This window comes from Balaenoptera ricei, chromosome 11 (genome assembly GCF_028023285.1).
Source record: "Balaenoptera ricei isolate mBalRic1 chromosome 11, mBalRic1.hap2, whole genome shotgun sequence".
Taxonomy (NCBI): Eukaryota; Metazoa; Chordata; class Mammalia; order Artiodactyla; family Balaenopteridae; genus Balaenoptera; species Balaenoptera ricei.
The window spans coordinates 27191645-27208490 of NC_082649.1; the positions used below are offsets into that span (position 1 = coordinate 27191645).

Here is a 16846-nt window from a genome sequence, read left to right on the forward strand (position 1 = left end):
TCGCGGTGCGCGGGCCTCTCACTATCACGGCCTCTCTTGTTGTAGAGCACAGGCTCCAGACGCGCAGGCTCAGTAATTGTGGCTCACGGGCCCAGCCGCTCCGCGGTATGTGGGATCTTCCCAGACCAGGGCTCGAACCCGTGTCCCCTGCATTGGCAGGCAGATTCTCAACCACTGCGCCACCAGGGAAGCCCCCCACCAGGGCTTTTAAAATGGAGTTTTAACTGAGGTGCATAATTAAGGTATATGGTTCTCTGGTAGTGAGAAGCAACCCACTTGTTAGCAAGGCATTGTCAGCACCCACAAATGTTCTCTGGTTTCTTTAGCTGGTGGTTCTCAACCCTAGATACATGCAAGAATCACCCAGGGAGTTTATTTTAAAAAATGCCAACGTGCGGGTCCCACCCCAGAGATCCTGATTTAATTGGTTTGGGATGGGTCCAAAACATCAGTATTTTAGAAACAGTACTGAATAGTTTAAATGTAGCTAGGGAGTTAGGCGTGTTCCCTTAGAGCCAAGAAATGACACCTAAATACCGGGTTGGCTCTCTTCCCTGGGTAAAAGAGGAAGATGAACTTTTCCAGCATTTCCCCCAAGAACTTCTGCAGAACCTTAGTTCCATGGAATGTTAATAGGTATTCTGAGAAAAAAACAGTTTCTGTGACCAAGTTTTGGAGACAGGAAGCTAAGCATTCCTTCCATTCAAAAACAGTTTTGGGAGCTTATAATATGCCAATTGCACTGGCGTACCTCTAGAGGAGTATGGTAGTCAGTGTTTCTTGAGCCAAAAAAACACTTGACCATGACACACTTTCAGCTCATGGGACTATGAAACTCACTTTGGAGAAGTGCATTTATGACTGGCCTGAACCTCTGCCAGGTTGGGAGACGTGATTGCCTATCCACCCCTCTAAGGTCACATTTCTCCTGTTTTTCTCAGCCACTTACTCTGAGGTCCCAAAGGGATTGAGTCCCTGTGATTCCATTTTACTTCGCTCCATCTCATTAGCAAAGGAAGCTAAGGGTATAATCATTGCACACACATTAGGAGAGACTAACGTCAATCACATCCAAGTCAATTTTTTGAAGGTAAAGACATTTTTTTGGATATCTCCACCCTATTTTTTACATATGGAAATAGAGCTTTTGGGGATAAATTAACCATGTCCTTATATTTCTCCCTATCAGACAATTCATATTTTCTTTGTAGAATAGGGGAAGGAAAATGCTAAGCCGAGGACTCGTGCTCTCTTAGATGAATTTTAGTTAACTGTTGACTTTTGGGGAAATTTTTTTATTGAAGTAACCTTGGTTTATACCATTATGTAAGTTTCATGTGCACATTGTATTTCTACTTCTGTATACACTACAGTGTGCTCGCCACCAAATATATAGTTTCCATCAACTGTTGACTTTTTTAAATGAACAAGTTGCTAAAACATAAGGAGAGGAAATGAGATCACATGGAAACACAGCATAAATGATTGATTGAGCAGTAAATGGAGAATGGAATAAAGAAGCTTAGAAGGAGCCTTCAAGATCATCCAGCTTAACTGTTGTCAATTTACAGATGAACCTGCAGAGGCCAGACTGGTAAATGTCTTCTCTAAATCCACACTTCCAGCTGGAAACCGAGAGGAGACTGAGCTAGACGCCCTGACATCCATTCTGAGTATTTCCCATGATTTCGTGCTGTCTCTCCCCCAACCCACAGATCAACAAAGATAGAAATTATTTAAATACAAATTTACCAAATTATTCACATGTAATTTTTAGGGGACAATGTTTGCAAATTTTTATTAGAAACAGCTGCCTCTGGTTTCTCTTGTTCGAATTACTAGTCTCCTATGTGCTGAACCTAAAAATCCATTAAAATGTCATCAAATGACCTGCAGTAGATGTTTTTATGTTCACATCTCCTGCAGCATTTGGTTTGGGGCCACGCGCTTTGTGAAGTACAATAAATACTGGCAACTGATTTACACTTTAATTTCCCACTTAACGTTAAATAAAGGTAAGTAATTTAATGTAGATTCATGCAAGAAGGGCATCATGGTTCCACTTATCTGCTAAGGAAGTGAAAACTGTTGCCTGTTTTATTTTATAGTCTACATTTTTTTCTATTGAAAGTTTTAGTTCAAGGGAAAGAGGTTTTTTTCTCTCATGTAAATACAGGCTGTCCTTTTTTATTTAAGTAGTGAATAAGACCACTTACAGGTTTGTTTTTCTTTGCAGTTGAGAATGTAAGTGCACTTTTGGAGTCTAGGTTAAAGTTTTAAAGTTCAATTTCAGCCTTACATAAAGGAGCTTAAGTTTGGAAAACATAGGATTTTTTTTCCTTCACAGTTCAGGCCTATTATTTCCAACATTCTTAAATAAAATGGTCTTCGAAGTCCCCTTGAACTGGCAGAACATCCTGAAGGAGTCAATAATTCTCTAAGCCTAGTCATGTAATTTATTTTATGATGTTTTCTTTTGGGATTAGAGATTTAATTGAAATTTCTTTATTTCTCTTCTGACACTAAAAATGCTTTCACAAGATTAATAAAATCATCCACTCCTGATTACCTTCCCCACCATTTTCCCATCCCAAGAAAATGAAAAAATAAAAACAAAAACCAAAAACTATACACATCTTAGGCTCCTTGGAGAAGACGTGCTCACATTTAAGTAGAGACACACATCCTATCTTCAGTGTGTTGCCAAGCACATAGCACTCAGAAGATTCTAGTTGAGTTGACTGGAATGCATGTCATATGTAGAACACAAAGAGAAGGGGGATGAATAGCCCAGGAAGAGAAAATTCAAAGAGACATGAGCGCTACCTCTAGAAACTGGGAGGGAAACAGGATTAAACTGACTCTACAGGGACCCCCAAGGAGTGGGACGTTAGGGAGACAGATCTTGCCTCAACGGAGGGAAGGCATTTCTAATAGAGTTGTCAGAGATAGAAGGGATGCCGAGGCACGAAAAGAGCAGCCTATCATTGGAAGTTATCGAGCCTGGGATGGGTGACAACTTGACAGGGATATTGGAAGGAAGATCCAAATGTTGGAGGAGAGTGGGAAACTTAAGGGGTCTTCCAACACTGAGAATCAATGATGAAAATTTAATCACCAGCAAACACAGACATCTGGGACAGCCTATGCATTTCTTATTTCCAAAGTGTTATGGGAGTTGTAGGAGGGTCTATTTCTAAGAAGATGTGATGTCAGTATACTTTGTGACTCAAATAGAAGAATTTAAGCACATTGAACATTTCACTTCCCCAGCCCATGGTCCAATTAAAACACCAAGGCCCTGGGAATGAACCAGAGGAGAATATATCCAAGACATAACAGAGTTAGTATCGTATTCTACATTTAGTAACATATATATTTTGGACACATACTATGTGCTAAGTACTGTGGATAGACAGAGGAAATCCTACAAGGACCTACTGTATAACACAGGGAACTATACTCAATATTTTGCAATAATCTATAAGGGAAAAGAATCTGAAAAAAAAAGATACATATGTATGTAAAACTGAATCACTGTGCTGTACACCTGAAACTGACACGGTATCGTAAATCAACTATACTTCAATAAAAAAATATTTACAGTAAAAAAAAAAAAAGGAGGAAATCCTTTCCCAATTATCCCAGGTAATTACCTGCACTCTACTTAACACTCTTATAAACTCTCTGTGTTATATTTTAAGTCTTTGTATGTAACTGTCTTCCACTTCGGAAGTACTTAAAGATGGGACAATCCTTTAGCCATCTTTGCACCACCTGCCATTAGCACAGTAAAATACAAGAAACAGTAAAATATCAGGCTCCCAAGGTGGGTGTTGAGACAGAAAACATCCTCAATTTTCCAACAGGTTGTTTTCTCTGAACTGAGCATTAAAAATTGTCTAGCTTCCTCCCCTTATTTATGTTGTTCAACGTGCTTTTGCTTGACTTTAGATTCAAGGATATTATGAGAACATAAGACACAAAGAAGGGCAAAGTTATTAAGATTTCTTGAGATCTCAAAGAAGGGAATTCCTAACATTTCAGGAAATTAGGGCTCTGGTTTCATCTGAGCTAAGTCTGTTCTGTCCATGAAGCCCCACGCCACCTTGGTCTAATTGCCATCACCATTCTGGGGAACTGTGTCTGTGGGGACTTCCGCAGATTTCAATCAATCGTCTTCCCCTTTCCAGTAGACGCCGTGGTGTCTGCTCTGTTCTCTAAAGCGATATACACTTTGGATGGTACTCAGTAAATTATAAATAACGGATAAACCTGCCTCCTGTCATTTTCATAGAAACAAGCAGCTTTCCAGGCTGTGAGTCAATCACGAGAAGGGTCACTACTCTCCCCACAGTTTCCCAGAGCACCCTGATATGTCAGCTACCACAGAAAACTGGAAGTAGTTGTCTGGGCTTTACAAGGCCAGATCATTCCCTAGCTCTACCTAGACATATTCAATCTGCTGAAAGTAAGCCATGGTTCTCCAGGTACCAAATCAGCCACCCTGGAAGATGGAACTCAAGTGGTATGAACTGGGAAGGAGATTCTGACGAAATAAAATAGTAGCACAAGTTGATGCTACTAATTAGAGTTGTCTCTACGCTTATCCAGTCACACTCTCTCCTTACTTCTTTCCCAGCCAGCACTCAGCAAAAACAATGGAAAATCAGACTCTGCTAATGGACTGTTTTCAACGTCAGATGTGATATGTTTCCTTTCTAACACATTTTTCTCTTGAGCTGATGCTTCTATCAAATTAAAGTTACCACCGTCAGTAGGAAATTATGAAAGAGACACCTTCCATGCTAACACATTGTTACCCAGATTATTATCAGGATAATAGATGTAGAATCTCTTTAATTCATTACAGTATAAGACAGAACTTTACATAATTCTCAATGTCACTTTAAAAATGAATTAGAAATGGTTTTCTTCCCAGGGAAAAGAAGCTAATAGTCTAGGAATATCCTAGGACTGTGGTTCTTAAAGCTGTCTAATTATCAGAATCAACTTCAGATTTTGTAAATTATACAGATGCCTGAGTCCAATCCTAGACTTGAACTATTGAATCAGATCTTTAAAAGTGTACTTCAGGCCTCAAGATTTTTTTTTTTTGGCAACGCCATGCAGCTTGCAGGATCTTAGTTCCCCAACCAGGGATCGAACCTGTGCCCTCGTCAGTGAAAGCACAGAGTCCTAACCACTGGACAGCCAGGGAATTCCCTTGTGTCTTCTTTTTTTGGCTTTTTTTTTTTTTTGGCCTCAAGACTTTTAAAAAGCTCTAAGGGAAATTCCACTATGAAGCCAGGTTTATACATTTTCTGATCTAAAGTGCTTCATGCTTTAGTTATTTTTACAATTTGATCTTAGGTGCTTGGAATTTCAAAAAATTCAGGCAGTCACCATATAAATATATGTTTTATCTCTAAATGGAACTGTGATAGGACTACAAACATGTCTGGGTTAATAAAGACGGTTTTAACAATTTAAAAGAGAGTCTGAACAAACTGAAAAACCAGTCTTACCTGAAATGTGTTAAGTGTCTCTGGATGTCAAGGTCTAGAATTGGAGTGGGTCTGGAGGATCCCAGCGGTGATCTATCTTGGCTCAAGAGGTCTTGAAATTCTTTACAAATTTGTCTAAAATAAAAGATTCAAAATTAAAGTTGAACTCTTGAAACGGGGCTTTAATTTCATCCCATGATATTTTTCCAAAGGCTTGTTTTCTCTTTTAAAAGAGGACTAGATAAATATCATAAAGCAACCTCTGAAGTTCCATCTACAACATACAGATGAGGTTACAATGAGTTACAATAGCAACTATGCTCTCAAGTTGGTCATGCTCTCAAGATGATCATGAAACCTTTCAAGTGAGTAACAGTCCATGACATTGACAAAACCAATGTTCATTTTTAGGTGAATATTCACAGATTAACCTCAGTATAAGGGAAAAATCTATACAACAAGATCACAATTAATAATTCCTTTTAAAAAAATTAAAATGTGATTCTGGGGGTGGGGTATCATGTCTGTAAACAAGTTTAAATCAAGCTATAGGCTTATTTCAGAGCCATGATTCAAGTAGACTTTGGGAAATTCCTTTCCCCAATATTTCATTATAATTCAGACTCTTGTGGACTTAAATTTGTATTTTTAATATTTGAAGTAGACAATCACCCAAATTTAGTCTACTAGCCTCATTTTGTCTCACAAAAATGATTACATTATGCTCCATGTAAGATAGTTCCTTGCAAAAAAGTATCAGCAAGGGCATTTTTCTGCTGCTTTTCTTAATTTAAATGATTATGATTTCTGATCATTGGTTTCAGTTTTAATTACCATATTACCATGATTGTTGGCTAACAGTAAAGCCCTTGTGATACATAGTCCAAAAGATATAATTCTGAAGAAGGAAACATATGAAGGAACTGTGTGTGTGTGTGTGTGTTTTTTAACAACAAAACACTAGATTAATGCAGAAACTGAAGAGTGAAGTAAAAGACTGCCGAGGAATTGCTCAAAAGAATCCATCAACTAAGTGAAACCACTCCATATTCAAGGCATAATACGATAGTGATTAGGCTTTTTGTCTGGATTTACAATGGGCAGTCACAAAATGTTAATAATGTAGCCCTGACTATAATTACCTATGGAGCCAAAGTCAAGGACAGAAGGGTCAAATTATTCCAAGTGAAAGTCACTCCACGGGCCCAACCACTAAGTTCTCTCCAAAGCATTTGTGTCATTAAGCAAAAAACTACTACAAAGTGACAAAATGTCTTGAAGCCCAAATAATGTACCATTGAGTTAAAATCAGAGGAGCCTTGTTTATTATAAGGTACCCCATATTTATTGAATTCTTCTAGAGATCATTTGAGACTTCTTTCTTTTTTTTTTACAAGCAATTAGTCTCAGTTTTAATGCCAGTGTTCAAATATTGTCATTTCACAGAATTTGCCTTACTCGTTTTGAACACAGGTGAAGGTAAAAGAGGGTCATAGGGAAAGGAAAAGCCAAACAACAAACAAATAAACAGATAAGTCTTTACCTGCTCTAAATCAAACAGGATCCTCCATACCCCCCCTGCTAATGTTTGGTTGAGTCCCAGATGTAGCATCTAAACGCATGTTTTAACAGTGCATGTGTGTACTTCCACTGAGAATATTTGATCTGAACTTCTCACTTTTTCTGTTCTGAGTTAGACTCAGTTGGCTGACTTTCAGGTGTATTGCCTATTTCTAATTAACGAGTAGCAACTTATTAAATGTTGATGTTATTTGTTGGCATCAAATGATGACATTTGGTGGGGCATCATTATCTGTTGTGCTTTATGTTATTTAATAGAGTTAGATATATTGTTATCTTTGTTTTTAGAAAATGTCTTACTAAATTTTAAAATACAGGCTCTTGCTATCATTTTTCAGACTAGCAATGTGAATTACTACGTGGTAGGGCATCAGTATGATGCATTATTACAAAGGAATATTGGAGTTGCTTAAAGACTGGTCTCTTAATTTTCTATCAGATTAAAATGTATTAAAAATTTAAATGGAGGTTAAGATATTGCTTTAGTTCGTGTGTTATATGGGAATTTCTCGGATAATTGAATAAACTAATTTATAAGTTGGCAAATCAACTTCTTTACTGTTTAAACAACAGAGCAAGTTACAATAAACTTAAAGTTGAGGAAGAAATGAGGAAAAGGCAAGTGTGGAAAAATTTAACTTATGCTAAGCAATTCAACTACTCCACACATGAAGCTGTATCAGGAGAAGTTTCAGAATTTTCAACCTTGATATTTGATTCTTCTGCTTAACTCAGTGACTTCGGACAGCCTCCAGACTTAAAAACAGATGACAATTTTGTAGATTTCCTTTAGGCAATTATCATCATCACATTATGACAGTTACAGAGTTATTATTTTTATGCTTAGTTTCATTCTTATTTAAATTTTTATTTATGAAGCTACAGTAAGAAATACCCTTATTTCTCCAAACAGAATGTCACATTATGAATTATGTAACACAAGATGATCTTCGATGAATCATAAATTCTAACTTTATCACTTACGTCATTGTCCTTAAGGATATAATTTTTTAGCTGATGTCTGAATTTAAAGTTCTGTTTCTCCTTTTGACTATTAATGTTATGGTAAAAATTAAAACTCACTAACTATTCCGCTTTACCCTAATGCAGATCAAGTGTTAATCATATTTAGTTCTAAATTCAATGAAGAGGTTTAAATGTGTTTTTCATAAATCAAATAAATGTTTTGTCCAGTACATTTTTAGATTTCAAAAACTGTCTAACTCAGTTTCTGTTCCTCCCCTTAAATAATTATCTTATTGCACGAAAATATTTGGTTAATCAACAAAGCACTGGGAATAAAGAGGAATTAGGAGGGTAGCGGCACTTAATCAATGAGCCTTTCTTACAATTGTATACTCGGCAATATAATTAAATACAACAGAATCTGTTATTCATAGAGGTAAAAAAGAAATATGTAAGCCATTGTGCAGATGCGGATCAGCAATTGGATCTCTCATCTAAAGAATTTTGAATTTTGTATATATTTTTTGATACAATTGTCACAGTCTTGTGAACAAAGGTGAACTGATCAGAATGTAACGAATATCCATGTAGATTACTTAATTTCAACACTGAGCATTTTAATCGAAAATAGCCAATGCTTTACCATTGGAAAATTTAGAAACTACTCAGAACACATGTTGGATCCATTAATATGTTGCAGAAAGGCATTTATTCCCACATACCCCTTAATTTATCTACTTATATTGATGACTACTTGTATTGAGTATGTTTGCTATGACTGCATAGTCTCCGATTCTTCAATTCTTGTTTCACATGATCTAATAAGAAGATGGAATGGATATAAATAACCACAAAAACAAAACATTTAGTCTGTCTCCTAATTTCTAGATGTTTATAGCCTATTTACTCTTACATAAAATAAGGTAATTGGAATTAGTGAATTCAATTCTTGCTTGACATTTAATGGTCTGCAAATGTCCAGCTATGGGCAAAGGGATCAAAGAGAATTACATGTTCTTGAAATATTTTATGAAATCAAAGTTCAAAATATCACCTAAAATAATATACATTACTTAGATCCCATGTAAAAGGGAAATACTAGTCCCTAGTTGAATCCACTACTATAAAATAGATGTCTCCATATAACTTTGACAAACATGAAAGTACTTCTCTTACTTCTCCCAAGTTCTTCTAACATTTACTTCTGTGAAAACAAAATCTCAACATCAGTTTGAACGCACTGACTCCTGAACACTTAAACAGAGTGATGGGAATTCCCAAGAAAATGGGAACTTATGTTTGGTAATTTAATGGTGGCCTTGCTGTGGGTGGTGGGAGTGAACAGTTCGAAAACCTGGAGGAAGGAAGACAAGAAGGATTTCTCTGGATCAGGGGATGAAAGTCTTCGAAAATGCATGATAAAACCACAACCGAGTAATTTTGAGGTAGAAAACATGAAGGTGTTTTCTCTTGGATAATTCGTATTTGGGGATAATAGTATCATTCAGAGGTATCACATGGGTATGCATGTTGGGAAATTTGTAAAATCCTACCAGCTAGAATGATATGCTTTGGGAACACCTAGGAGATACTGCCTAACTTCTAGCACTGTATATTTCTCCTGATCTGTAACAACTTGTTATAGTCTCCTGAGATTACATTAAGGATACAAACTAACAAACTACATGTACTTTCAGTTCCTTCTGGAAAAACTGAAATACAGCGGATGAAGACCCCTCTGGGTCAAAGACTGTTTGGAAGAGGGAAAAAGTAGAAGCAAAGTAGAAGTGAAGACCACCCCCACCCCGCCCCCCCACCCCCCAGGGAGATAAACTGCACAAAAAATCTAGGTTTAGGTCTTTCCAGTAGCAAGTGTTCAGCAGCTTCCCTAGCACAAAGCTCCTCTCAAAATTTAAAATCCAAGTGTTATATCCCTTATAATGTTCTTTCTCTAACTCTTGGCCTTACTTCTATCTTTCTGCTATTCTTTTCCCCTTTGTCTCCTTGTTTTGTCTTTTCTCTTCTTTTGCCACCACCTTTCATTTCCCTTCTGTTTGGGGCAAGATGAGAGAATGTATCTAGTACTCTCAGAAGAGCAATGAATAAATATATCTGAAACCCAAACAGTAACAGCCACAAGCAGCACAAACCCCAAATAAGGGACTTTACGTTTCTTGGGCAAGCCTGTTGGGTGGTAGGTATCCCATACAAAACCTTAAATTTGTAAGAAGATCTATGTTACTTTAGATGTAGTAGAAGGAGAAATATTTATTTTTGGTTTTGTGCATTCTGAGACATTTACATTTTAGCCAACATATCGTAAAGTCATTTAAAAAAATCAGTTTCTAAGAAGCAATGTTTCTAACACTATCTACCACATACTTTCTCTTTAAAAGTTTTCCCCAAATAAGAAACTAACTTATAAATGATAATTTAACCACCTGGGACTATTAGTTCTAAAATCTGAATATAGAGTTAGGAAATTAAATAAGATTATTCATGGTTTATCTGTAGCAATAACTTGTTTTAGTAAAGAGAAGAGAGCAAGAATTAGCTACCACTTGAAAGATTTTCATCTAAAGTTTTTTTTTTTTTTTGTCCATGCAGCACAGCATGCAGGATCTTAGTTCCCCGACCAGGGATCGAACCCGCAACCCCTGCAGTGGAAGCGAGGAGTCCCAACATGCACTGGACCGCCAGGGAAGTCCTCTTCTAAAAATTTGAATGTGATTTGAGTAGTACTTAAGGTTCTGCTGGGTTTTCACACAGTAAATGGTAGTTCTTTCATTAATTATCAAAGAACTTTCAAGTTTGAGGGAGTTTGAAGTTATCTTATGAAAGCTTCCCCTTTTCCACATCATTTCCCTCATTATTTTAATTCACATTTTAATTGAACTTTTTACAATTTTCAGAAGCTTTCTCACACATTCTATCTTTTCTTTTTGACACTATCACTACAGGGGCTGGGGCAGTACAGGGATTATTTGCTTAATTATATACAAGAAAAAATGGGGGCACTGAAGCCAATCCTTGATCCCAGAGGTCTCTCTGTTACCTCTCATGCATCTGGGTCGTCAATTTTTCACATACTCCGAGTACTTATAGTGTTTTAAGATCTTTCTCCTCATTTATTAAGGCACAGTGATTGGCTTACACCGAATTGCATAGCAACCAACCAGCATATTTGCCTGGAATCTACATCTCCTAAACATGTTAGGCATTCCTACTATTCTGAAGAGGTTTTCTAAGAACTTTTGTCAGTGTCAGTGGTAGCGCCATCACTATACAGTTTGCAAATCTTGCTATGGGTGTAATGTTGGGGAAGTCCTTGTTTAATACATCTAGCTGCTGGTGTGTGAGACCCCCCTTAGAGACCAGGTGCTTTCTAGACTGTTTCCCTCATTCAAAGAAAATGAAAAAAAAAAAAAAAAACAGGATGAACGCACACAGAGTCTTCCCCATTCTGCTTACTTGGTCGCTAGGATCATCTTTTTTCTTGCTGTCTGTTCTTTCTGTTCCATATGTTGTCTGGCAAGATGTTCTCCTACTGCTTTGGCTGGAAACTCTGTTTCACAAGTGTAGCCAAAATCTCGAGCCAAGTGTAACGCCTCCCCTGTTGGCAGACAATAAAAGTCAGTTTCTCACTAATGTCCAAATTCAACAAGAGGAACACCTCCTCTTTCCTCAAGCCTCATTCCTGGCTGTGGTCATGTGGATCATTTTTCCTATTCATTCTAAATAATCCAAGGGAAAGGAGCTTTGGGGGTGGGGTGGGGTTAAGAAACATGGAGAAACAGAAGCTACTTACCCGGCAGGGGTATGTGGGAAATTGAGGGGGAAAATCAGAAGCGCAGTCTAGGAGTTTTGATTCCCCTGGAGGCTCTGACCATTAGACCAGCTGGACGTCTGAGATCTTACACATGAATGCCTTGGGGGAAAAGCTCTAGGGGCATGTCATTTTGTTGCTGCCCAACCTACAACCTATTCTCAATGTATCCGAAATATTCAGATATCTTTTCCACGAGACCTATCAAAACACTGGCAAAAGGTCCACATAATTTTTCAAAGAAGTTGGAACATTTTGGAAAGGGAAATAATTGAATTATATCAATTTCATAACATTATGTTGCTAAAGAGATTATACTGCCTAATTATAGTACTAGCGTTATCAGGCTTTATGGTGAGCCTCAGTACATTTTAGTACTATGTATAGTACTTCTTCAGTACCTTATAAAAACTACAGTGCTTCTTAAGTACAGTATGATGATAAATAACTTTTGTTCTTTCACAAAATCTGAAAGAAATGGGGTAAAAATGACTTATTGGCAAGGTAAGATTTGGCCATGGACTCCAGTTTGGAAAACAACCATATTTTTAAAGCTCAATCAAGCCAATACTTACTTGACCATTAAAACTTTAAAAAAGCAAGCTCTCACTACATATGTATTGAGCACCTACTTCATTCAAGGCAAAGTGCTAGGGAGGAGTAAAGGCGGATATAAAAGGGCACCAAAGATTGTCCCTGTTTCTAGGAAGATGACAATCATATCAATGATAATAGTCACAACAACAACAAATCCAGAAACACCTTAGTAGCACTTTATAAGTTATATTGCATCTACATAAGCGTTATCTATAGTCTGCACATGTTCATTGACATTATATTGATATTATATATAATACAAGCTATTGTATTACAAGTATCAAATAAATGTTAGAGATAAAATGTTTGACACAAGTTCAAAAGAGGAGAAGGTGGTACTCATGGAGAGGTGATCCAACAGCTACATAGTCAATCAAATTTTGCCATGAAGAAATTAAAAAATTGTCAGGTTTGATGACCAAACCTCATGACACTTGTTTGGTGACTGGCCAAAGTAATGGATTTGATCCTGCTTTATATTCATAGAATAACAAAGTAGTCGATGAATTAATATTAGTAAGAAGTAAAAATGATTAATATTACTATAGAAAAGGAGGAAAAGTTTATAGATATACACAATAGGCTAGTTAATATCAATGAAACATTTCTTAGTAAAGATACTATTTTTTCTCTAAAAAAAAAAGAAATATTAATCTTCCAGATTGGGAAACTCATATTTATAAAAATGACCAAAAAATTACCTACAATGGAAAACAGGAAAACATTTTAGGACAGTATAGAGCTGAAAAAATATAATCCTAAGAGTGTTTTTCCCTTAAATTTTTCTTGGATATATGTTTTTCCCTTAGGATTTTTAGTTGTAAAAAATGTAAATAATGACGTTCAATATTTGTTTGTTTTTCTTTTTCCCTAAAAGCTTCTATCTCATAATGTTTCCCTTATATGTATTAAGGAGAAGAAGGAACAAGACTAAGGGCTCTTTAATGATGGTTTATTTATGTGATTTATGCCCACAGAGCTAATAGGTGGGGTTCTCACCCTTGTTTGTTTGACAGGAAGGCACATTTAGGCTATGGAAATCTCCACTGTGACTATGCAGATATTAGTTAACACCCTGATTTGAAGTTTCAGTGTGTACAAATATTAACCACACATTAAAATTAGACTCGAGTTTATACAAGTGTGTTTAATTTTTATTTATGTTACCATGAGACACGAACATTGTAATTCATCCTTTTCATGCATTCCCTGAGTCTTTAACAACATTTTTTCATTCACAAAATGTGAGAAGCCCTGTTCTAAGCCTTGGAAGAGTCCAATTTAATATAAAAATATGACAATGTGGTAAACGTATTAGATCAGATAATGTTTTGTGAACTATCCAATCATGATTTTCCCCTCAGTCTGTTTCAAAGCAGCAGCAGGTCTTTAGTTAAGATTTTTATATTCCTGTGGTAGAAAACATCATTTTTCCTCCATTTTAAACAGAAAGATGACAAAACTGGATGAAAAGGGTCTCTATATTGACTAGTCTAGGTAGTGCTAATTATTGGGGGGGGGTCACATTTTTGGATAAACTGCAATGTACAAGCAATATTTTTAAAGTGCTTATTACCAGCAGTTTATCACCCTAACCAAAGAGGAAAGAAAATGTGTGCTTATTTGGCAGAAGAAAAGGCACGAAGATTTTTTTTAAAGAGACATTGTAATGCCATGTAGGATGGTTACTTTTGCTAAGAAAATGACAGAAGGGAGGTAATTCAATAAATTTCAAATTTGAGGTAAAAAGTCTTAAAGCTTGACCCATCAAAGAATGGCTACAGCACCTGACCAGAAGATAAACTCATGTGACCTTAGGACTCAGAAGAATTTTGCCCCTAACCCAATAGCACTGTTCATAATGTCATCCTTGTACAGCAAATCGAGTTATGTAAACTGATATATCTTCATATTGCAATATTGACACAGAAATAGATATTTAAATAAAAACTTAGATTATTTTACATATATACAATATATACAGGTCTCTCTCTATATATACAATATATACAAGTCTCTATATATAGAGACTATTTTATATATATATATATTTAAGAGACTATTTTATATGTATATATATATATATATACACACACACATACACACATATGCATATATGTGTGTATATATATATATATTTTTTTTCCCCTTTACTGTTTGTGCAATAGTAGGAGAAGTGAAACAGTGCAAACAGGAGGATGGCAGCATGCCTCTTAAATTTTGTGTTAAAACCTGATTCTTGAGGATCTGGCCCATTTTATGCAAACCTTTCACCGCGTGGTAGTTTTAAAAACAGTTTGAATGGAACAGCTGCTATTTACATTTACACTGACAGCCAGATCCTTCCTTCCCTTAACTCTGTTTACTGCTTTCTCCTGCTTGCGACGTAACATTGTTACTGGATGTATAGCGATGCTACATCAAAAGAAGTGGCAAGTGAAGACACTCTGATGTGTAGTTAAAATGTGTAGACCATGCCACAAAAGCTTTGTGTGTGAGGACCCAAGAATGAATTAATTAATGGATCCATGAATTAAAAGACACATGATATTCAGGAACAATGACAAAGCTACAGTTCAATCCTGTACCACAGATATCTTAGAGTCAACAGGTTTAAGAAAAATAGAAATTTTTGGAGCAGAAAAGCATGTGAATAAGACTCTAGGGGATTTGACTGATTTGTGAAAATAAAGAACTACGAGCTTCTCTGTCTCTGTGGGGGGACAAAGTACCCACGTGAACAAGTAGGTGCAATAACCTGGGGCGACAGAGTGATCCCTGAAGGGCTAGATCCCATATAGCAAACATGGCGGCTGTTGTCTCATTTCTGTGCACGATAAGGTGGGATGCCCCGTGGTGGTTGTTTTCCAGAGAGTATTTAAGCTCTTCCTTTATTTCAATGCACTGTGCCACCTGACAAACCAGTACCGCCCCACCCCTGCTTTTTCACACCACTGAAGCAACACAGTAACTTTGGCAAATACGTCCATTGTATTTCATGTCATTCCAAAAATTACTGTTATAGAAGTAGGATACATGGGGGATAGTTTGAGAGCTTGGACAGAATATTCTAAGTGCAAGGATTTAGGCTCTCTATGCCAAGTAGTGACACCCCCCCTTCCAAAAAAGGGGAAACCACTAAGCATTTTTCAATAGTAACAGCAGCAGTTAATGACTCATGTTGAGGACCTCTCTCTCAAAAAACCAACACAAGCAAAGTTACAGAATATGGGAAGAGCATAAAAAGAGAATTTGCTCTTTTTCGGGGCATTCATTTTTCACACTCAAAAGCAAAAAGTAAAAAACTAAGGGTAAATATTAGGGAACACTTTTATGGCAATTACTGTTGAAGCCCAGAAATGGAAAGTTAATGGAAAAAATGTTTTCCAAGGAAAGTGGATTGATCATTTTACTGAGATTCTGGGTTCCCACATTATTTTACCTGAAGCAGGTCTAAATGCATTTTTAAAATAGAAATGAACACACCTAATTTCAACATTTTAGCCGGTCATTAAGGATTTTTTCTCCTTTTAGAATTATTGTATTTTAGAAGAAAATGTACTTTAGACAACTACAAATCAATATCTTAAACTAATTTGTACTAAAGGATACTTCTACACTGTTATTCACTAGACAATTCTCACCAACTGTCACTAAATTCATTGCCTTAGAAAGAATTTAGGTTTAACTTCTTATTGTAATACCCAATATTATTAAATGAAAGCAACAATTCATATGGGTTAAATTCCAGTCACATATCTGTGATTTCAATTTTAATTACATGTATGGAAAATAGCACATTCAAATCTATCTCTGGGATTATTCTGAGAAGCACCTATTAGATAGCAAATTTGAGAATATTTTCAAATCTGGATAAGATATTAAAAAAGTTATAAAAAAAATATCAAGCTTCAGTAAACCCTAGAGCTGAAGGACAGGTTTAATGTATCTGTTACAGGCTTCCAGAACGATTCTAAAAGGAGTGCACTCTGTAACACTATATATCATATAATCTACACTATAGGTAAGTGCCTTATAATGTGGTAGTTTCCCTATTTAACAAGGATTTTGTTTAAATACCAACACTTTGTTCTTCAAAGTGGTAGTTTTGTTCCCCATTCCATACTCTGTGCTTAGTACAGCACCCGATTCATAATAGGTACTTAGTAAACATTTGTTAAATGGAAAAGCTTTCAAATATTTTATTGGTTAATTATAACAATAATCTTGCGAGGCACCGCTTCCAAAGAATATAAGTGAAAAACTAGAGCAAAAGAGAATTGCTAGAAAGAATGAAATATATAAAAAACCCATTGAGGGGCTTCCCTGGTGGCGCAGTGGTTGAGAATCTGCCTGCCAATGCAGGGGA

At 36.4% G+C, this 16846-nt stretch overlaps 1 protein-coding gene across 1 annotated transcript in view; it reads right to left on the reverse strand.

Annotated features, from left to right (window-relative positions):
- TFAP2D (transcription factor AP-2 delta) overlaps window positions 1-16846 on the reverse strand; it is a 52443-nt gene that overhangs the window by 10113 nt on the left and 25484 nt on the right. Inside the window, exons 6-7 of the mRNA XM_059937430.1 lie at window positions 11526-11667; window positions 5529-5642 (exon numbers count right to left, since the gene is read on the reverse strand). Of these exons, the coding sequence (XP_059793413.1) occupies window positions 5529-5642; window positions 11526-11667 (256 nt within the window). The remainder of the gene's footprint in view (window positions 1-5528; window positions 5643-11525; window positions 11668-16846) is intronic.